This window comes from Fusarium graminearum, chromosome 4 (genome assembly GCF_000240135.3).
Source record: "Fusarium graminearum PH-1 chromosome 4, whole genome shotgun sequence".
In the NCBI taxonomy this organism is placed as follows: Eukaryota; Fungi; Ascomycota; class Sordariomycetes; order Hypocreales; family Nectriaceae; genus Fusarium; species Fusarium graminearum.
In genome coordinates this window covers 2052455-2073776 of record NC_026477.1, presented here as the reverse complement: position 1 = coordinate 2073776, position 21322 = coordinate 2052455, and the positions used below count along the sequence as shown (strand labels likewise).

Sequence of the window (21322 nt, the reverse complement as noted above, 5' to 3'; positions counted from 1 at the left end):
AACACGAATAACATCTTCCCAGCCCACCCGGTAGATAAAAACCAGCATATTCTGTCTGACTGTCTGACAAAATTAGTGCACAAGTCATACAATCCGACTTGTGTCTTGGTTTCTCTTACTTCATGAGGCATGTGAAAATACTCTCACCTTGAGGCCAGTCTTGGGTCAGTCAGTATACCCATCGGACCCAGCAATAGACAGCAGTCAACTAAACGGCTGGCAAACCTCACAGTACTCCCATCTTCCCTGGCTAGATTCACTCGCTCTTATCGCTGTAAACCTAGTCTCTTATGACATGATGGCCTCCGTTAGATTCGTCTGATGGCTGCTCGGATCTCACTCTTACTGTCAGATATACAAGGTAAGAAAATAGTCTGAGTATTGGCATGTTATATCATAGAAAGTGATCTGGTTTAAGTCTACTTCTAAATCCATCCTTATTTTTTCTGTACTACATGTTCAGTCTGTGATAGCATTACTCTAACCGACCTCTTCGTTTCAATACCTGCGTTCCCCCGCAAACAATACTCAGTACGGATGACGAACATGGCGAGTTCAGAGAGTCCATCTGAAGTTTCACCACTTCTCAGAGACGATGGAAGCGATAGCACAGGTATCAGAGATACCGAGAATGGTCAGCAGGCGGAAAATGATGCTCCAACACGAATATACTCAGACAGAAAAATGAATATACTTCTGGCAGCTGTCGGCATTGGTGTACGGATTCCAACATTTTCAAAACACCAAGATATACTTACATGGTACTAGGTTTACTTGGCTTCTGCAGATCAACTTATAGCAGTCGCAACCTACGCAAAAATCGGTAACGAACTCCATGCTCTCAATAATACTAGTTGGATTGCCACAGCGTGAGATTGTCAACATAGAATATTAGTATAAACATCAACTGACACTTAACAGCTATTTCCTGACACTCACAAGCGGACAGCCTCTCTATGGCCAGCTCAGCGATATCTTTGGCCGTAAATCATGTCTGCTATTTGCCTATACCGTCTTTGCCATTGGCTGTCTTGGCTGTGGTCTGGCTCAGTCAATGGCCCAGCTCTGCATTGCGCGTGCTATATCTGGCATGGGCGGAGGAGGCATGAATTCTGTGGTCACCATTCTACTTAGTGACCTAGTGCCACTGAAGGAGCGCGGAATGTGGCAAGGAAAGATCAGTCTTCTCTTCTTTGCTGGGACTGCTACGGGGGCTCCCCTTGGAGGAGTTATGGCGGATTCGATCGGTTGGCGGTGGTGAGTTCCAAGCGTATCACGTCATAAGATATTTGATGTAGACTGACATATATACAGGTCGTTCCTGGGTCAAGTACCGCTGTGTTTTGTCGCGTTCGTTGCCGTTTACTTTGTCTTGGACCTTCCATCAGTAGAGCACGATCACTGGTTCTCCAAGATTCGAAAAGTTGACTTCCTCGGCGCCTTAACCCTCGTGACAGCCGTGATCGCACTTCTAGTTGGGCTGGATTCTGGGTCAAATCGAGGCTGGTCACACAACATCACCATCATTGCCCTGTCCTTGACTCCCGTGCTCTTCGGGTTGTTCGTCTTTGTCGAGCTCAAGGTTGCTTTGTATCCGCTTGCTCCCGGGCATGTCATTTTTGATCGCGCTCTTTTCTCTTCTTACATGGTAAACTTCTCTGCCGTTGCTGGGCAAACCTCAGTAATATTCTACATACCTCTTTTCTTCCAGGCTGTTCAGGGGCTAGGCGCTACTCAGAGCGGTTCACTGCTTGTCCCAGTGATGATGTTCACTGTTGCAGCCTCGATTGTGAGCGGTTGGGTAATCAAGAGAACCGAAAAGTTCTTCCTCCTAAACTTGTTTAGCTACGCCCTTGCGTTTGTTTCGCTTGCTCCTGTATGTTGGGCCGTCTGGTACCGATCGACCATATGGACATCCATTTCTCTCATTGTTATGGCCGTGGGGGCTGGTAGTGGTATGCAAGCAAAATCCATTCATTATTTCTCAAGTCAACTAACCAAATTAGCCTTTATCACAACACTTATTGGTCTCCTTGCCAATGCTGCAGTCGAAGATACAGCTGTTGTCGTTGCATCTTCCTACCTCTTCAAAGCTCTCGGCTCTAGCATAGGCGTCAGCGTTGGATCTGCCGTTCTTCAGCAAGTTCTTCGGACAGAGTTGATTGCGAGACTTCCTGGCCAGGGCGAAGCTCGTGAGATCGAAGAAAGGGTCCGGCAGAGTTTAGAGTATATCAAGGAATTGCCACCCAATATCGCCGATCAAGTAAGGTGGAGTTACCAGATTGCTATCATTTGGACCATGGCTTCATCTTCTATCCACTTTGTAATGGCCTTTATCTTTAGTTTCTGGGTGAAAGAGAGACCTCTTAAGCGGTAGGGAGACGGGGTTAAACTTATACATGGCTATCAGTTCTAGTCGTATTCGTCAAGACTTAAGGAAGCGATTTAGCCGTGTTTCATCAGTGAATGAGCCACATATTCTTAGAATTATCGTAGATCATTTCCCTCCATGCCTACTATTAGGTAGACTATGCGCAGTCGATTACAGTGGAAAGGGGGCAGAATTATCATTTGTCATGGATGGAAGCTACGTTCATAGCTTCAGGGAAGTGGGGTAGCTTGCTCCTCCCCTCCGCTAATGCAAGGCGCCCGTTTAACCCCGCACTCAGGGTAGATCGATCTCCACGACCCCTTCCATCTTGACCTCTTTGACTACATTGCCATCAGAATATCAGAAATTGGCTTCTAAGCTTTATGATATAAAAATAAGCAGCCTAAAAAGTGTCATCTAAGTCTCTTACGCTCCTGATACCCAGACTTTCCAATCTACTGAGAATTACCAACAGGTCCAGCAAATATATCAAAAGTCCTCATGGATTCTCAACAGGGTCACTTGAACAGGTATGTACAAATGCATCTCCTGACTTCGAAATACGTTCTTTGATCTCAACGACTATATAACTATTTCGCCATTAGATAACCCTTGACTGGGAGGCCCTTCTTCAAGAATCGGGAACAAATATTATTCGGAAGACTGAAGGCCAGATCTTCTGGGCTCACATAAGTGCTACCGACTAGCATCGAAACCTGCAACAATCAACAATTCAGTTCAACCGAGAAGCACTCTTACACTACACCCAGTACTTTGTGGCGTCGGTAAGCACATAGCTGAACGGTTCTGAACCTAAGCTGCGAAGAAGGGCTTCTTGTAAGTTGGTACCATCTTCTATCAGACAACAAAGCAATTCGTCCAGGGTTCCAACTTCTCTGACAACTTCACCCAATATAACGCCATCTGGCATATCGTGCACAAGTTTTTGTTCGCTAAACAATCCAGCATGACTTCAGAGAAAGAAGTGCTTCTATTACAGCTTTCTAAAAGTCATATCAATGCTGCGAGCATGTGCCACCTCATTACAGTCCGGCTTGTCTGATGGCAGTCAACACGTCTCATATCCGACATCCCAAGCAAAGATTCTTAGGCATGATCAAATTATCAAAGCGCTACCTGGATATCATGCAACAACCACGACTGATACGTGTACGACTAACTTTGTACAGCAAGACCCTCGGAGCAAAATGGTACTAGAATCGTTGATACTATCAGGTATACACAGAAGGGGAGCATATTAACCTCAACAAGGCAAGTTCAGTTATCAAGATTCCTCATTCCAATCGCTATGAACAAAGTTGGCTCAACATCCAAGCCGCCATGTTGTTTAGATCTCCCCAAAACGCCATTTCCCCCTTGGGTATATATACAATCATACAGAGACATAAACCACCTAGATCAAGTAGGTTTGTCTCGCATCAGTCCCATGAACTATTCTATTCCCACGTCTTCCGATATCATGCATCTTATTCACGCTGCCATCTTGGCTCTGACAAGTCGACTTCCTGGGGAACGATTTGGCCATCAACACTCTCGCGAGGGGTGTTGCCCAAGAGAGCTTCCCGGTCCTTCTTTTCCTTCTCCGTCTTGGACTCCTTTCCGGCCGCTGAATCATCCTCCTCTTCTGGGACAGCCACTAGACCTCTGTCACTGGTCCAGCTAACTGCTCGACCGCTGCTGTATCCTCTTGGCCGAGTGGGGGAAAGCGTGGCTCCAGTAGGTGTAAGTGTTCCAGACTCTTGAACTTCCCCCTGGGCCCCGGCGTAGCTGAAATCTCCGCTTCCAATACGTTCCTTCGTCACAGAGCCGCGGCGTGCCACATAGTCGTCGAACTGCGTATCACGCTTGTGCGAGTACACGCTGGGCGTTCGCTGGACAGTGTTCATTTCGACAGATTCACGCTTGGAGATGATGCTTGCTCGGGAAGATGCTGAGGAGTAGCGCTTGTCAGTTGACTGCCGAGCATATGAAGTATCGCGCTCGATATCGTCGTTGAAGCCATACGGCTTGACGTTGACGGGATGGTTATATTCGTCGTAAGCGGATAAGCGACGGTATCTCCGCACCGAGTAGAAGACCAAGACGAGGGAGGTGATGCTAGTGCATGTCAATACAAGATTCCTTGATAAGGTTTTGTGATGACGGGGACTTACATGAAGGCACAGTCCAGCGCCAGAGCTACGAGTGAGTAGTGCTTATCGTGCTTCTCGGTGTAAACAACAATGTCAAGGGCGAGAGTGGCAATAGCGCAGGTCAACTTGATGACGTGCGTGAAGAGCATAGTCCACGGCGTGAGGGCCTCTGCGAAGTATTTGGCTATTTCGACGAAACTACACAGAGATGCGACGAACCACAGGGCCACATTAGTAGCCTCCCATCTATCCACGGGGTCAGTAAACAATACGTTTGGCTGGGTGGTTTTCTGTCCACTTACACAATCTCAATTGTAGGGTCGTCGTTCTTTTTGTCGTCATCTTTGTTCGCCTTCATGCTGTCGCCCAGTCTAAAGGCGAAGAGACCCATCATGGCCATGGATAGACATAGTTGAAGGGCCCAGGTGGGGAAGAGGACCATTGCACGCCATTTTGATCTGTCGAACTGTGCCTGGGCACGATGGTTTCCGTTCAGAAGCATTTTGTGCGGTTGTTTCTTGTTATGTTTTGGGGGGTTTTCTTTCAGTGTCTGGTGAGTATGTCCTGCACTGGACTGTGCTGTTGTCCGTCTCTTCTCCTCCAGAGTCTTGTTTGCTCAATGGGTTTTGTTTTGGGGCTTTTCGTCTCTCATACGGTGACAGATGGCTCAAGGTATGTAATCACGGTCATGAGGCTGCTTGGGTATTATGCTGTGTTGTGTTCTGTAGCTGTGGTGCCTGTTCTGTTTCGCCTTCGTCCTGCGTGCGTTGTATTGTGATTGTGATCCTGCAAAACCTCAAATTTTCCTTGTTCATCAAGAATCAGTCGTTTGAACATCAGCAGTTCTCGCCAGAAGTAGGGGGCCAGCCTTCTTATTTATTGACTGCTAGCTACTGCACTGCACAACACACAACAAATCAAGCCTCTGCCTCCGCTCCCCGCAGCCCAAGTGAACTCAGCCCTCTTGCTCAATATCAATGGGGCCAGGGATGATGAGCCATCGCTCCACCATTATGCAGTCCAGAGTGACGCCTTGCCGGGTTACTCAACTGGAATTGGGCTTAGTGCTGATGGAGGGCTGCGGCTGAGAGGAGAGCTTTGCTGACACATGGTTGAACAGCTCAGGCAGAGGGGACTTTGCAACATGGCACAGAGGTGTTAATTTGCTGGCGGTAAAAAACCAAAGTCCAGATCAGATAAGTCCAATACCTGGTTGGTTATAGACCTACGAAGAGTTGGTTCTCATGGAACTCGTCAAGGAAAGATCGCTCTTCTCAGAGTTGAGATATACAGAGTCAGCCTTAAAGTCAGCTTGGCTTTTTCAGCTTCAGCCATGAGAAGAGGGAGTAAATAGAAGCTACCAGCCATCCTCTCTGCCTCTGTCTTACTACCGAGACTAGCTAAAACTCAACGGCCCCTACGGAGACGGAGTTGGGGGTCCCCGAACGATAAATGAAGGAATCCTTCCAAAAAATTAACGCCAGGGTTAAGCGCGAGGCAGCGTAGTGCACACGCCTCAGGCAGGTTCCGAAAAGAGAGAGGCATTTTTAACGCCCAGGGCTTCAGGATCGAGTCCGTCCTGGTTCTTGAAAACGGCAAGGCTGATTTTGGGTTTCATTATGAAAAAGCAAAGCAAGAGTCAATTCCCTTTCCCCACTTGCTAGCCCTGTAAATAGCAACAAGAGGAGGAATCATAGACTGTGGCCATGACACTGTTGGATAGTAGACTCAAACCAGCAAACTTCGCTTATAGAGAGAGGGGAAATGCATTGCCTCATCGAATATCCCAAGGAATCGAGTTTAGGAGAGGAAAAAAGTGGCGATGGAATAGGTAAAAAAGTGCGCTGAGTGGGGGCTGAAACCAGGATGTATACACCAAGAGGTTGGGTCGGTCAACGGATGAGAGTTGAGAATGAAAACATGAGGTGCCTAGAATAGAAGCCACGACCAAAAGTCTGGGAATATCATCTTGGCTGCATAGAGCTGTTGTTAGCAAACTGCGCCTCGATCCTTTCTCTGTCTATCTGTGTCGGTCTGCTTCTACCAACGGAGCTGCTCTTGGTATTGTAGCTAAGCGGTAGCCATGACGAAGAATAGGCACCAAGAAGCAGTAGCAACAGCAGAGACAATGACTGGGTGTTTAGCCACAAATAGTTACAGCTAGTTGCAGTTACAAGTTGCAACGACCAAGACTACCAACTCATACATAGTAGGGCCCTCCAATAGTTGCCAAGCCATGTCATCACAATATTGGGGATCTAGGGTCTGTGGGGCTCGACCTAGTTTGAGTGGACGGTTTTTCAGGGCCCGCAAGGCTGATTGCAGTCGCATCGCATCATGTAGGTTGCTTGAATAGGATAGCGTCAAGGATGTATTTTGACTGGAGGTCAGGACTTTGTCGTGAGAGTTGCATGCCATCTTTTCCCTCAAGTCCTAAAATAGGCCGAACACCTGTAGCCTATTCGGGGATATACTATGGATCATGTTTGCTTGGCTGCTTGATTACTTCTCAGAAGGTCTTAACAGGGGAGAGATGTAAGCTTGCTTACCTGCCCGATGTTTGAAGCCCAGGTATCTCATGAAACTCTTTTGGGTATCCAATGCGGTGCCTTGGCTCCCGTTTAAATCATCGGATCTGAATATGGTTGGTTGGCTCGCATTTGACTGAGCCACTGCAGCGACATATCTAAACAACATAGCATAAGGCATATGAGAAGGACTTTAGTATACAGAGTAGACTTGGCATAATAATAAACTCATCTTACATTCACTGCCACAGAGTTTCAAGAGCAAAGCAACTTATCACGGCAAAGATGACTGCGTCTTACAGCCTAAAGAAAGGCATCATGATTCCACAATAGCTCAAGTGAGCAGTGCTTCTATTTCTCGAACCTTATATCCTATTCTAAACAAGCCCAAAAAATCAACCGCTATTATTGTCTTGGGATCCCTCAAGCCATCGGATTGGATTGGGTTGGATTCTGTCTCTTTGTGAAGAGGCAACCGTCTGGTCCATCCGTCTGTTCATTACGAGGTCCACCGCATTCTCAATCACCCCAAGTACCCGGGCGAAGAGTCTTTTAAATCAGTACTTCTTCTTTTGCTGCTGCTGTTGCTTCTGCTGCTCGGCGATGGCTCGTCGCTTCCTGGTGGGAACCTCGGCAGCGTTGAAGACCACAACGTTGCCCTGGGCGTCTGTCATGGCGGGAACTTCGACGTCAACTCGCTTGACTTGAAGATGTTAGATGGTTTTCATTCATATCGGGGACCAAGGCTGTACTTACTCAAGCCGGCAGAGGCGGCAGAGACAAGAGCGATGATGGTGAAGAGTTGGAACTTCATCTTGATTGATTGAAGGAGAGTTGAGTGATTGTGAGTTGGCTTGGTAGAAAATGAATTGAGGTGTCGGCCGGCGACGAGAAAGAAAGACTGAACGGAGAACTAAAGTGAAGAAGAGTTTAGATTGAGATGCTCAGCATGAGGAGATATTGGTTCTGGCTGGAAAGACACAACTATTTGTACTGAAGCTCTACATATCAACGATGAGCTGCTCTATACCTCCCCCCAGATTTTACGTTTACAACTCGAGACACCGAATAAGCTTCATGAGACGTGTTTGAGGAATACGGTCCCGGCATTCAATAGCCTATTGCTACCTTACTCTATGCGCCTTATTCGGGACTTGAGGTAGCCGGCGCTTGACCGTCATGAGCTTCGTAAGCTCTCAAGGGTATTCTCCCAGCATTAGAGATGAATCATCAAAAATTAAGAGTCGGATCCTGGGCTTGAAACATGGAGTTGAGCGATTCTGTAACCGGGGCGTGGCGATCAAACTGGCGGCTGTCCGCCATCCGGTTGCAAGATGATACTTGGCTTTGTATCAGCATCATCGCTACAGCTTGCTTCGCCTCTCCACGATTCAGTGTACCCTGACCTTGAAATATGGTATATCAATATAGGTAGCATCAACCGCAGAGTAGGAATCGTTTCATCCGATCAATTTCTCTCTTTTCTTCAAGCAAAGATTATCTTTTAAAGTTAGAAATGGACGAAGACCCAGTCCGTTACAGAAAAAAAAGGTTAACTTGACTTCCAGTGGACTCAGGCAATGATCGCGGGGTGATTCAGGCCTGAACCGCCTAGAGATACATTAGCTCGATGTTCCCGTCTTTAGAGGATAAACAAATAAAGCTTCCTTTTCCAATCATGGGCAATTATGACGCTTTTAGCTTAATGCAGCTTTTCCAAGCAAGATTGACGTACATTCCCAAATTTAGCGCCTTGAAACCCCCTCCTCATGACTCTGTTAGTTCAATTGTATTGGTCTCTTAATTGGGTTTGTTGTCACTGAGTCGAGCACGACAGTTCCACCAGGTGAATTACCCCTCCATGTTTAACCATCTCACCAACCAACCTCTGCTTTACTCTGATCTGCTCGACTCCTCCTCTTCTTTTCCCTCTTACACACTCTGCAGCTGCTATCATCTCACATTCTCCATTCCGGTGCCCCTACGTCTGACGGTCTCTTTCGTCCCGTGCTCTTGCTCAAGGCATAATCTCTTGCCGCATCTGTTTCCTGCCGTAACAACCACTCCATTCTAACAAAGTCTCCTGACTCTTTTTCCAGTCTACTCTTTCTTCCGATGGCTACCAGGGAACATTGTCTCGCTTGCTTCGAGGCACTCGATGCTCACCTCAATAACCGAAAGGCCCTGGCTCTGGAAGAAATCCAGGAACTCTCGGCTCACACGCCCGAGTCGGGGCTCACGTCGCCCAAAGCTCTCGACGATCCCAGTCTTCAGCATCTCGCAGTCCCTGACGCCAGTGCTTCATCCTCCTCTTCATCGACCTCGCTAGGTGCCTCGACACCCGCTACAAGTACTTCTTCTCTGCCTATCCCTCCAAGCTCCGCCCCACTGTTCGTGACATGGAACACCATGGATGATGGCGAACCCATGCTGCGCGGCTGCATCGGCACCTTTGAATCACAAGATCTATCCGAAGGCATCCCCGAATACGCTCTCATCTCTGCCCTCCACGACTCCCGCTTCTCTCCCGTAAGAAATTCAGAGCTGCCGACGCTGCAGGTCGCAGTCACGCTACTCACCGACTTTGAAGAGGTTGACGACATCTTTGACTGGGAGATCGGCGTCCATGGCATCCGGCTCTCCTTCCACGACCGCGGCCGTCGCTACGGCTCCACATATCTCCCCGATGTCGCCTCCGAGCAGGGTTGGACCAAGGACGAGACGCTCTTTAGCCTCATCCGCAAGGCCGGGTGGACTGGCAGCCGGGGCCGCTGGAAGGACTTGGATCTCAAGGTCACGCGTTACCAAGGCAAGAAGACGACTCTAGAGTATGACGACTACAAGGAGTGGCGGGGCACCGTTAAGGCGTGAGCTGGTGGTTCAGAAGCTGCTGCTTCTAGGAATAGAGGCCTGGCGTTTATGGCGACACAAGGGTAAATCTCTTGATGATGACGATGATGATGACATTTCTTCTACTTCTCTTCTCTCTTATTTAACGCTCACAAGGTAGAGCTGGGTTTGTAAACGCCCTCGTCTAACAGTCAGGTACAGACAATAAATCTCATTCATGATTGATTTGAACTCAGAGGCTTAGCCTTCAGAATCGCAACATGCGACACATCACTTTTCGATGCATCTTGTAAGACTCGATCGCAAACTTCCAATTCATGGGGGCAACTTTGTATTGCTATTCTTGATCCACGTCTACTGACAGGATTACATGGTCTTTGGCAAAGCATCCTAACATCCAGGCCACAACGTGTTTGTCAACACAACTTGCCAGTGGAGAAGATACCGCAAAAGATATGTCAAAAAATACTAAACAGTGCCAAAGATTCCCCCAGGTGTGATAAAAAAACAAAAGAACGATGTCCATGCAGATACAACTCCTGATGGCAGATGTATAGGGGGCTATTCCACCCCTCCCCGAACAGAACGCATCTGTTAAAAAAAATTGACAAAAAAAAACCCAAGCCCATCGCCTAGACGCCGAGGTATCCCTGGTATATGATGATTTTGAAGCCTTTGAAAGAACCCTCCCAACAATGACGCACAAAACCCCCTTTTCCTTCTTCCGTGGTTTTCCCTCTCCCTTATCCATCCTTACCCATGTATTTTGCCAGTTCTGTTTACCAACACCGCAGACTCTTCCAGAAGCCACCGTCCTTCTTCCCTCCAAGATGATCATCTTGCAAAGTCGGTCCCCGCACTCCTACAGCACGCTTCTCATTTTCGCTGTCAGTTGGCAGAGGCGTCAACGGCTTCGTCATACCACGCGCATTCGAACGTGCTGAATCGTTGCCCACATCGGCAAGTCGTCGTGCCTCAACCACGCGGCGCACAACATGCGCAAATGTCTCCTCGATGTTGACCTCTAGGCGTGCACTGGTTTCCATAAACCCGCAGCCACGGTTGCGCGCCCACTCGAGGCCTTGAGCAGCGGGAACCTGCCTGCTCTCTTGCAAATCGCACTTGTTGCCGGCGACAAGCTTAACTGGGGGGATTGTCCTGGAACGGGTGTCGTGGCCAGAGCGTAGACCAGCGCGGCGTGCGCGGTCAGCGTTGTCGAGGCGGGTCTCGGCCTCCATATCGATAAGCTCATTGAAGTGCTGAAGGGCGTCGAGCGAGTCTTTTGAGGTGATGTCGTAAACGAGCAAGAAAGCGTCAGCACCAAGGTTGGACGATGCCCACATGCCTCGATACTCCTCCTGGCCAGCCGTGTCGGTAAGGGCGAGGTGGTAAGTAACTCCATCTATGCGGCGCGTCACACTGTATGAGTCCTCGATAGTTGGGTCATAGTCTGATGTCCATTGCGAGCGGACAAGGCGCAATGTAATAGATGATTTACCACAACCGCCATCGCCGCAGATAGTGATGGATATAGGGATATGTGTTTGTATCGGGGACGTCATGTCGAGTGATGTGCTGTGTCGCTTGCGAAGCGATCGATTGGTGAGGGTGTATGAGTGTGTTGTAGAAAAGAGAGGAGCTGGTTGCGCAATCGGTTGTTGCGCAGCTCGAACTATAGACGTTGTGATGGGCACCAAAACGAAACGGCTATTTGAGGGAGCTAAGAGATGGAGCTCTCTAGAAACGATCTAGAAGCGGGCGCGTTGCTAAGGGCTTTGGATTGCGGTGTTGTAAAAATCAAGGTAACTTTTTTTCTTGGATGTCGTAGTGGGCAACGTTGCGTAAATCCGGATCGGGATCTGACTGAATCTGAGCTTGTCTAATCTCGTATCGTTATGGATCGTCGTCGTCGTGTTCCGTTGCAGTGAAATGCGTTGCGAGGCGTGAGGCTATGTGTATGCAATAATTGGGTATGATATAATATGAAAATAAGGGTCGGTGCTGGATCGTAGCGTTATGCAGTATGATGTTATGTGCTGTGATCAGATAGCTTTGAGGTCCGAGTTTCTGGCCAGATAATTGCAAAAAGGATGCAAAGAATTTGAATGAGTGGAAGAAGAGGGGCTTGGATTTCTGAGACAGTTCAATCCAGGGCAGGGTGGGAAAAAAGGATGACGAATGGATGGACGAATTGGTTGATGACCTGGCGCAGAAGCAAACAATTTTTATTCTCCCTTTTGTCGTTGTCTTTTTTGTCAGTCTTGAGAAGAAGTTTGTCCGAGGTTCAATTTTAGGTAGGAAAGGAAGCTGATAGCTAATGACGGATAGTCGATGGTAGGTACTAAAGGGGGGTAATGAGAAAGTCGTTGGTAAAAAGGAATGACACAGTAGAGGGACAACGGATAACAAGAAGAGAGAACAAAGAGAAACGACAAAAGGGAAAGAGAAGCGAAGAGTTTGTTCTTGTTTCTTTTTCCCTTTTTCTTTTTCCCTCTCTGCTGCAAGCTCTCCCGGCTCTCTTTCAAGATACAGCCATGGTTTTCCCCCCTGGTAGCGGGAAAACGGCTGGAGGTGCCGCGGTCAAGTTCAAGGCAAGCCTTTAGATAGTGGAGGCAGACAGGCAGGCTAGCAGGGTTCGCGTACGGTACTGCGCTGTAGTTAGCGTACCGTATAGAAGCTGCTCGCTAGGTTGGCGGGCAGTCCATTAGTGCCTTGTGCCTGCACAGCTTCGCACCTATGGACGGGACTCAGAGCTTGGGTAGAGATGGGGCGCTGCAGGGATCGCAGACGTTTGTGGCGCCTTTAGTCTGGTCCACGGCGCAGGGGTAAAAGGTAAAAGGCAACGAAAAGAAAAGAAAAAAAGTGTACCCAAACGGATGCATAAATATGGTGTCTTGATTTGGGCATCAGGCATTAGCATTAATTTTAGATTCACATTTTGTCTCCGGTGAACGGATCATTCTGTGATCTGCAGATGGACATAGAGAAGACGAATAACCTGCTTCCTATCGAGGCTAGAATTTGACATGAGATTACTTTACCGGTATGTACAGATTACCAGTAGAGATGGGTACCCAATTGACTATCTCTCCATCTTTCTTGACAATACAGTTAGTTTAGGTAGCATCGTACTCAAAGGTCAGTGGCTGGACTCCATCCCGAAAAGCTGGTATGCGGTGATGTGCTGGGTAACCGAGAAGCGACAAGGGATAAGGATGGGGATGGGGATGGGATGGGATGGGATGGGATGAGACAAGATCCATTCATGGCCGTCAACAGAAATCAGGGGCAGGCACTTATGTACTCGGCCTCACTCACTCACTCTTTCACAGCCTCCATCAAGCTTCTATTCTCTTCTCTCAACGCGTCACCCATCGTATAAGTGAAGCCCCCGGTTATCCAATGATTGTGCTGATCCCCAATAAACTTTGCGTTGTTAACAAGCCCGAGGTCCGCGAGGTCCGTAAGGTCATATCGGTCGAAGTCTGGAGGGACGAGAGGCCTTATCTTCTTTGCTTGTCTCCGGGGTCCACGAGAGAGAAAGGTAAAATCTACCCGATCAAGGCAGAGATTTTCCTCGCTTGAAGCCCACCTCCAGACCTGGGAGTTGCAGTCCCTGTGGAGAGTGCCTGTACATACATGCACGTCGATATTAAGTGACAAGCTCGCAAGCCAAACCCACCACAACCAGGAGGCGTACTATGTAAAGCTTAGCAGGATGCTTCTGTGCATATCAAGAGAAGAGGTAAAGTAGGTTGCAGTGTGCATGTGCATGTGCAATATGCGATGTAACGGAAGAACGGCATGCAGTCATCACAATACGGATACAACCTCTTTATTTCGTCTCATCTCTTCTTTCTCCGCAATCGGCCGTAGCCTGGGTTCCTGTTGGCTTTGATATCCATGTCCTGGATGGTATGGATGGATGGTTAGATAATGCAACCGATGTGATTGAATATCACAATTGACGCGGTGCAAGTGATAACTAAATCCTTGTCAGATGGCAATTTGAACTTCCATTTTTGGTATATGCTTCCCTGGACCTTTCATCCTGAACTTTTAAACTCATCATGATATTTTTAGGGAGAGGTATTTCCCCCACACTCTACTCTCGGGATACTAGAGTTCCTCAACGTTCGTAATATCTGCTATGTAGTCTCATTGCATAACTCTATTAACAAACTTTCGGCTCTTAGTCTGCCCACAGCATAACTAGGTCTAATTAAGTTCGGCGCACGGACAAGACACAATGGATCAATACATAATTTATCACATCAAGTCAGCTCAGTTCAGCTCAGCTTGAGCTTGCTCTACCGTGCACTATTCAAGGCTCGAGCCATCGTTGTTATAATTTTCTCTTTCCTTTTTACCACAACTTGGACATTGTCTCAGTTATACTAGTGCCAGTGCGGGCGAACTGAGCTGCTCGCCTTGTCTCTCGTCCGAGTCCGAGTCCATCCATGCCTGGGGCGCAATAACGCCGTTGGCTGGACAGAAATTTTACGAGGGTGAGCAATGGTAGTTTCCACGGACCCCGTGATCTTCAGGTCTCAGACGCAAGATCTGAAACTTTTTTACTTTTTGGTTATCTATATTCCCGTGCGAAAATCAGGCACTCTCGAACAGGTACACAACGGTTCTCCAACATGGCGCGATCAACAATAATGGCGCGTCCGAGACCCAAGGTTCCAAGACAAGCGAGGCTGCAGTACCATCATGATGGTTAAGATTAAGAGAAAAGAAATTGTGCAAGGGTTTAGTTTGAATCACTGTTTCAGTTGAGCTGATGAGACCCTGAATGCGTTGAAGATTCCAGCTCAGACCAGGGCAGTAGTCATTTCGTCCATCCAAAGGCCTGGTCGTTTATCTACCCTGTACCTTTGCTAAATTCCAATTATCACCTATACAGGCTTAGACTTCAAGGTTTACTCGGGTATAGAAAGGCATTGTTTTGTTGAACCTCGACCGTTAGTGAGGACTTGTCGTTGTTAGAAAGATTTGGCCTTCCGGAAAAGACTCGGTAGAACCAATTGGCTCTTTCCCCAGAAATACGCAATAACTCACTCGAGTCACGAGACATGAGAAGTAACTATGGCTTTCTTTACCGTCTGTTCCGAGTCGCAAAGTTTTAGATGACTCGAACATTTCATGTTTCTATCATCTCAATTCTAATCTCACCTGTATAAAGTACCGCATATATATCTAGAAACCTTGCGTTTATAGCGGTTTTGCATAGTTATTCCATTTGTTACTTTTTCGTTACCACGCCTGAACTTAGCCGCCATGACTGTAACCAACGGCCGCAACGGGAACCCCTCCATGACCACAACCACCCTCCATAGGGCTGAAGAAGTAGACGATGTGAGACAAACATACTTAAACCATCAAATTTGATTGGTCGCTGACGTTACACCACCAGCTTATCGACGCCGTTCGTGGTCTCATCGTACCTTACATTAAGGCCGCTGATGATGCTGCCGCAGACCGTGCTACTGGAGATATTACACCCGATTCATCCGGTGTAAAGGACAATGTCTTGGTAGACTTTCAAAAACCTGAGCAGCTGGCCCAGCGTCTCAAATTCTCTTTGCCGAACCAAGGACAAGGCAAGGACGGCCTGTTAGATATTATTCAACAAGTCCTAAAGAACAGCGTCAATACTTGGGATCAAGGGTTTCTTGACAAGCTTTATGCAAGCACAAATGCGGTATGTGTCGCCTTCCATTCATTATACTGCATGGAATCTATACTTATCAAGAGATCAGGTTGGTGTAGTATCAGACATGGTTCTGTCCGTCCTCAATACCAATGCAAGTTGCCAACGCCCGCTCCCTCAAACAAACAACTAACGCCACCCAGCTGCATGTTTTCCAAGTCTCTCCTGCTCTCACCATTATTGAGAAGACCACAGCAAAGACGCTAGCTCATTTGTTCGGCTTCACCGGAGCACGAGCGGGTGGTATCTCTTGCCAGGGTGGAAGTTCTTCAAACCTGACTTCTCTCGTAGTTGCTCGCAACACTTTGTTCCCAGAGTGTAGAACCGAGGGCAACGGTAAGCATGATTTTGTGGTTTTTACAAGTGCGCACGGTCATTACTCGGTTGAAAAGAGTGCCATGATCTGCGGTATGGGTTCCAACAGCGTTTGGCCTGTTCCTGTAAATGAGGTCGGATGCATGAAGCCTGATGCTCTGAGAGAGTTAGTTCTCAAGGCCAAGTCTGAGGGCAAGACCCCCCTGTATGTCAACTCCACAGCAGGAACCACTGTCATGGGTTCATATGAGCCTTTCGAAGAAATCTCCAAAATTTGCAAGGAATTTGGTCTCTGGATGCACATCGATGCCAGCTGGGGTGGTCCGGCCATCTTCTCCTCAAAGCACAAGCATAAGCTTAATGGGGCCCATCTTGCTGACTCACTGACGGTAAACCCTCATAAGATGATGAACGTCCCTGTCACCTGCTCGTTCCTCCTAGGTCCCGACATGGGTATCTTCAACAAGGCTAACAGCACCGCTGCTGGCTACTTGTTCCACACCAACGATGGCGGCGACTTCTGGGATCTTGCAGACCTGACACTGCAGTGTGGCCGTCGCGGTGACAGTCTCAAGCTTGCATTGGCTTGGATCTACTACGGTGCGGCCGGTTTCGAGAAGCAAATCGATCACGCATTCGAGCAGGCTGCCTACTTAGCCAACCTCATCAAGCAAAGCGACAACTTTGTTCTTGTGTCGCAAGATCCTCCTCCCTGTCTGCAAATATGCTTTTACAACGCCCCTGGAGGAACCCTGTCCGAGGACAAGGAGGAGAATACACTCCGAACTAAGACGATGGTTGAGAAGATAATTCTTCGAGGATACATGGTTGATTATGCACCCGGGCCTAAGGGCAGCTTCTTTCGGGTTGTAGTCAACTGTCAGACCTTGAAAGGAACTGTCGAAGGCCTGGTCAAGGGTCTCGAGGAAGTCGGACGTGAGTAGTTAACTCATAAAACAAATGGATGTTTAAAATAGAAAGAGAGGGAAACAAGGGTAGTTTTTGATTAGACTAGAGGTAGACCACGTCATCACGACTCACAACGTTAAATAAAGATAAACGAACGCATTATTTTACAACTCTATAGTGGCATACAGCTTTTTATATAACCACTTATATGAAATCTTCCTTCCCATGTGTTTGTACACCTTCAGTTGGGTCACCCTTGCGCACTGTAACTGGCTCAACGCACTGATTCAGGAATGTCTTTGAAGCTTTACACTCATATGCACTGACTTGCCATACTGAATAACTCTCATACGGGGAATATGAGGATTAAACACACAGTATCTACTGGGTAAGAAACGAAGCAAGCAAGACTTCCTCAGGTCAGTGACTTTATTTAAATGTCTGTAATTATTCGATGACCTCGTACAGGGTAGCTCGTCCGATAAGCTTATCATTCAGGTTCCACTATTTTATATCTTTACCAGCCTCCAACGTCACAAGCATCGCGTTCCCATCCTCACTTTCTAAGTTATCTTTTTTCTATCACAATGCCGCCCAAACGCATGACAGCGAACCCGACGAAGCCAGCGCGATATCGCGCTGGTAAGCCCACGGGTGTAGAGTCCGATTCCGACTCTGACGCCAGCGAAAACGAAGAGCCCACCGAGCCAGCGCTCCCTCCACCACCAAAAGCGGCCAGCGCTGGAAAAATATCATCTGGCAACTTGGGGAAAGTCGATCTCGATGCGCGAAGAAAAGAAGCGCAGGCTGTCGAGGAACGAAGAATCGCGAAAGAAAAGGCAGAGCGTCTGACCGTAGAGGAGGGTTTCGTGACAGAGGAAGAGGAAGAGAGTGAGGAAGAAGAGGAAGACGACGATGACGAAGAGGAAAGCGAGTCAGAGGAGGAGAGCAGCGAGGATGAAGCGCCACGAAGGAAGATGATGCAACTGAAGTTCGTACCGAAGAACAAAAGAGGAAATGGCAAGGACCCTGAGCAGGAGGCGGAAGAAGCACGACAAGCCGAAGAAGAGGCTCGCAAAAAAGCCGCCGATGAGCTCGTAGAAGAGCAGATCAAGAAAGACCTTGCTGCGCGCGCAGCAGGCAAAACCCATTGGGTAGACGACGATGCCGAAGCCTCGGACGTGGACACGACAGACGGGCTGGACCCGGAGGCTGAAGAAGCAGCCTGGCGCGTCCGTGAACTCAAGCGCTTGAAGCGTGCGCGTGCTGTCATCGAAGAGCGCGAAAAGGAGCTTGCGGAGGTTGAGCGCCGACGCAACCTGACAGAGGAAGAGCGACAAGCCGAAGACGAAGAATTCCTAGCGAAACAAAAGGAGGAGAAGGAGGGCAAGGGCACAATGGCCTTCAAGCAACGCTATCTACACAAGGGTGCCTTCTACCAGGAAGAAATGAAGGAAGCTGGCTTGGATAAGCGAGATATCATGGGCAGTCGCATCCAAGACGATGTGCGGAATCGTGAAGCCCTTCCGGAATATTTGCAACTTCGCGACATGTCCAAGCTAGGACGCAAGGGCGGAACAAAATACAAGGATATGCGCACTGAAGATACAGGCCGATGGGGAGATATTGGCGATGGCCGAAAGAGAGGCGGCGGACGTTATGAAGACGACGAGCGTTTCAGACCAGACGACGATCGATTCCGTCGCGATGAGCGGAGCGCTGGTGGCGCAAATGCCATTCCCCTTGGCGACCGCAAGAGGGATGACCGACGACAGAGAGATGATGGACACAGCCGACCAAGATCGCGGTCAAGGTCGCGATCGCCGCGGCGCGATACAGATAGAGACGATTACCGACGTCGTAAGCGAAGTACATCGCGCGATGATGAGCGTTACGATAGTGACAAGAGACGTAGGGTGGACGACAGGTAGACACCATGGTCTGGTCTTAATATACTATTAACAATACCCCCAATCACAACTATTTGTGCCTCGGATTTTGCTCTTTCTCTTTTACATATCTCGTTAGATAACTTTGCACTTGTCTATCCCACTCTATATCCTGACAATCTCAACACGGGCACGCTCGAATACCTGATGGCTCATCATCGCATCACCACTTCCACCAGACGCTGCTGGGGGATATAATGTCATGCGTGCGTAAGTGCCAGCGCCACGACGCTTTGACAGATAACCAGGATTGATAAGGAGGACACTTTCAACGACCTATGATATAGTAAGTAAGATAAACTTGGAGGTTAAAAACGACGATCATACCTTTGCAAAAGGAGGCAATAAGCTAGGAACAACCATCACATCTGGCCTGACATTCACCATCTCGCCCAACTCCAGATAGCTCAGATCTAGCACGGCACCAGTAGCCACGCCGTCTTCTGTACCAGTCTTGGGAAGCTTGGAACGCTCTGTAGGGGGAAACAATGGGAAATAGTGTCGCTGCTCAACAAGATATCGACATAGGCGGCTCATAAGATCCCCACCGGGCTGCGCTCCACCGCGGGATACAACCTCCTCCGACCGCAGTTGAGAGAGGATATCCTGCGACGAAACACCAAGCACAACTTCGTTGATAGATAAAGTCATGGGGTTTGTGACGATGCGGACAGCCTTGGGGAGGCCAAGTTCCTTGCGAGGGATGGTATCTTGAGGCCAGGAGACGTGTTTGGACAGGACATCTCGGACTGAGGGAACGAGAACAATGGTGATCTGAGGATTTGAGGATGCTAGACGGCTGAAAGCAGGGGCAACTAGGTACTTGAACACAGTCGACATAGTAACCGTATCAGGGTCAAAGTTTGCCTCTTCAGGGAGGTCGAAATCACCCGTCGCAATAAGTGGGTGGTCAATATCGAGAAAAGGCCCTGTGAGAACGAGCGCATCTGCATAAGTATCGGCTGCCTGGCTGCAAAGCGCATGAAGAGGCTCGAAATCAAGATTGTCGTCTGCTGTGTACGGGCCAGAAGCATATAGAATGTTCAAAGGCGCAGGCTCTGAATCCTCGTCCATCGCATCTGGGCCACCACGGAACTTCTCGCGATGCACTTCAAGTGTAGAAGCTGAAGAAGCAGCGCTAGGAAGAATGGGCATATCGAGAATCTCCTTGACGACGAACTCGCTTCCAGAGGCATTGGTTCCTCGGAAAGCAACGATCTGACCGGGAAAGAAGCTCCATGAGCGGACGCTGTCCATCTTCAAGGGTACTCTTAAGCCCATTCCCGTTCGTCTTGAAGTCTCTAGTACCAGCGACGCAGCATTGAGCTTACCCTCTGGTGAATCTGATGCAATTCGTCCAACGGCGACAACTTCAGTAGTACTTTGCGCCGCAGCACTTCCAAACTCGCTCTCGTCAATCTTGTGATGTTGCTGGACAAGAGCCATAAAGTTATCGATCCTATCGTCAAGAATTTCACTAGCTTCGGAAAGCTTCATGGCCAATGGCTTGTATCCCAGCTTCTTCTGGTCCGAGGCGGCTGTAAGTTTCACTCGAGGTTCGGAGAAGGGGGCGATTGGTGGCTCGGCTGCGTTGAGGCTGTCGTTGAGAATCTCGATGGTTTCTCCTGGGTTTGTTCGATCGCCAAAGGATGTAGGTCTATGTTTTGTTAGTACGTCGAGAGCCATGAACAAGGTATATGAACGTACTGGAGGTTGTTTAGGGATTTAAGCTGATCGTTCATCCCCTTTGCTGGTGAGCTCGTCAACCCTTTTGGTGTATCCAGCTTCTTCTTGATGGCACTTCCTCCCGCACCTCGATTTAACTTGGACCCAGAAGCTGGCGTACTGGGTACAAGCCCATCGAGCATGCCAAAGACATCCCCGCCCTTGTTTCCGCCCCTGGGCGCACTGGCGACCTTTCTTTCCGACTTGACCTGAACTTTTCGGTGGCTATTTTCGAGTTCGTCCTGGATGCTCTGCTTCAGGTTGCGTAGAGCCTCTAGGCTTAGAACTTGAGCATCGATATCGAGCTTTATGCAATACGACTCCCACTTGAAGAAGAGATCCTCGGCGGACAAGCCGTGTAGGCGCATGATAGACTCTAGCTCGCTGAGGACATCAGGCTCAAGCGGCTTGTTGGGGGAGAAGCGGTCTTGGATTTCGGCGTCAGCCATTTCGAATGACGATAAATATTGTGAGAGGCAATTGATAACAAAGTGCAATTTTTTGACACAGTCTAGTGTCGTATCTTGAGTTGAAGAAGATCGTCTTGAGCTGGTTAGAATGTTTGGAGGGGCCTGGAAGTGGGCGCGATCAGACGCGTCGTATCACAGGTAACAAAATCCCGAGCGCGTTAAGTGGGTGGGCGATAAGATTACGATGCAAGCTAGGTCAGCGCATAGGTTAGTAGGTAGATAGTCCAGAGCACAGTCATCGTTTCGAGTCACGTAAAATATTAGGTAGAATGGAGTAAAGTCATATAGTTTTATTAACCATTTATTATCGCTTCTAAATAGGCCATTTATCGCTAT

General features: G+C 48.5%; 9 protein-coding genes across 9 annotated transcripts; 5 read left to right on the top strand and 4 right to left on the bottom strand.

The window, feature by feature from the left end:
• Positions 1 to 684: 684 nt before the first annotated feature.
• On the top strand, positions 685 to 2416 carry FGSG_07028 (uncharacterized protein; the record flags this gene model as incomplete). Its single annotated transcript, XM_011328414.1, has 6 exons — positions 685 to 717; positions 769 to 869; positions 922 to 1257; positions 1315 to 1955; positions 2007 to 2263; positions 2411 to 2416. 6 exons carry the CDS (start codon positions 685 to 687, stop codon positions 2414 to 2416), a joined length of 1374 nt encoding a protein of 457 aa, XP_011326716.1.
• A 1442-nt stretch (positions 2417 to 3858) lies between these two features.
• Positions 3859 to 5026, bottom strand: FGSG_07027 (uncharacterized protein; the record flags this gene model as incomplete). Its single annotated transcript, XM_011328413.1, has 3 exons — positions 3859 to 4489; positions 4546 to 4770; positions 4827 to 5026. 3 exons carry the CDS (start codon positions 5024 to 5026, stop codon positions 3859 to 3861), a joined length of 1056 nt encoding a protein of 351 aa, XP_011326715.1.
• A 2348-nt stretch (positions 5027 to 7374) lies between these two features.
• On the bottom strand, positions 7375 to 7866 carry FGSG_07026 (uncharacterized protein; the record flags this gene model as incomplete). The annotated part of the gene is made up of 2 exons (XM_011328412.1): positions 7375 to 7755; positions 7809 to 7866. 2 exons carry the CDS (start codon positions 7864 to 7866, stop codon positions 7610 to 7612), a joined length of 204 nt encoding a protein of 67 aa, XP_011326714.1. The 3' UTR covers positions 7375 to 7609.
• Positions 7867 to 8821: 955 nt separating this feature from the next.
• FGSG_07025 (uncharacterized protein) lies at positions 8822 to 9923 on the top strand (the record flags this gene model as incomplete). Its single annotated transcript, XM_011328411.1, has 2 exons — positions 8822 to 8829; positions 9152 to 9923. 2 exons carry the CDS (start codon positions 8822 to 8824, stop codon positions 9921 to 9923), a joined length of 780 nt encoding a protein of 259 aa, XP_011326713.1.
• Positions 9924 to 10681: 758 nt separating this feature from the next.
• Positions 10682 to 11464, bottom strand: FGSG_07024 (uncharacterized protein; the record flags this gene model as incomplete). The annotated part of the gene is made up of 1 exon (XM_011328410.1): positions 10682 to 11464. The coding sequence occupies one exon, from the start codon at positions 11462 to 11464 to the stop codon at positions 10682 to 10684; it is 783 nt and encodes a 260-aa protein (XP_011326712.1).
• A 1464-nt stretch (positions 11465 to 12928) lies between these two features.
• On the top strand, positions 12929 to 13487 carry FGSG_13042 (uncharacterized protein; the record flags this gene model as incomplete). The annotated part of the gene is given in 4 exon segments (XM_011328409.1): positions 12929 to 12945; positions 12956 to 13012; positions 13018 to 13071; positions 13235 to 13487. Coding segments are annotated over 4 exon segments (381 nt in total).
• A 1693-nt stretch (positions 13488 to 15180) lies between these two features.
• Positions 15181 to 16966, top strand: FGSG_07023 (uncharacterized protein). Its single transcript, XM_011328408.1, has 4 exons — positions 15181 to 15263; positions 15322 to 15609; positions 15668 to 15712; positions 15762 to 16966. The coding sequence occupies exons 1-4, from the start codon at positions 15186 to 15188 to the stop codon at positions 16875 to 16877; spliced, it is 1527 nt and encodes a 508-aa protein (XP_011326710.1). The 5' UTR covers positions 15181 to 15185; the 3' UTR covers positions 16878 to 16966.
• A 463-nt stretch (positions 16967 to 17429) lies between these two features.
• On the top strand, positions 17430 to 18773 carry FGSG_07022 (uncharacterized protein; the record flags this gene model as incomplete). The annotated part of the gene is made up of 1 exon (XM_011328407.1): positions 17430 to 18773. The coding sequence occupies one exon, from the start codon at positions 17430 to 17432 to the stop codon at positions 18771 to 18773; it is 1344 nt and encodes a 447-aa protein (XP_011326709.1).
• Positions 18774 to 18804: 31 nt separating this feature from the next.
• Positions 18805 to 20965, bottom strand: FGSG_07021 (uncharacterized protein; the record flags this gene model as incomplete). Its single annotated transcript, XM_011328406.1, has 3 exons — positions 18805 to 19067; positions 19119 to 20448; positions 20499 to 20965. The coding sequence occupies 3 exons, from the start codon at positions 20963 to 20965 to the stop codon at positions 18897 to 18899; spliced, it is 1968 nt and encodes a 655-aa protein (XP_011326708.1). The 3' UTR covers positions 18805 to 18896.
• Positions 20966 to 21322: the final 357 nt, after the last annotated feature.

What these genes read in the sequence shown, in the direction of transcription:
- FGSG_07023 (XM_011328408.1), top strand. Translation starts at nt 15,186, where the DNA reads ATGACTGTAACCAACGGCCGCAACGGGAACCCCTCCATGACCACAACC. An exon ending in GGGCTGAAGAAGTAGACGAT is followed by an intron (nt 15,264 to 15,321) that starts GTGAGACAAACA and finishes TTACACCACCAG; the next exon opens with CTTATCGACGCCGTTCGTGG. An exon ending in TGTCCGTCCTCAATACCAAT is followed by an intron (nt 15,713 to 15,761) that starts GCAAGTTGCCAA and finishes AACGCCACCCAG; the next exon opens with CTGCATGTTTTCCAAGTCTC.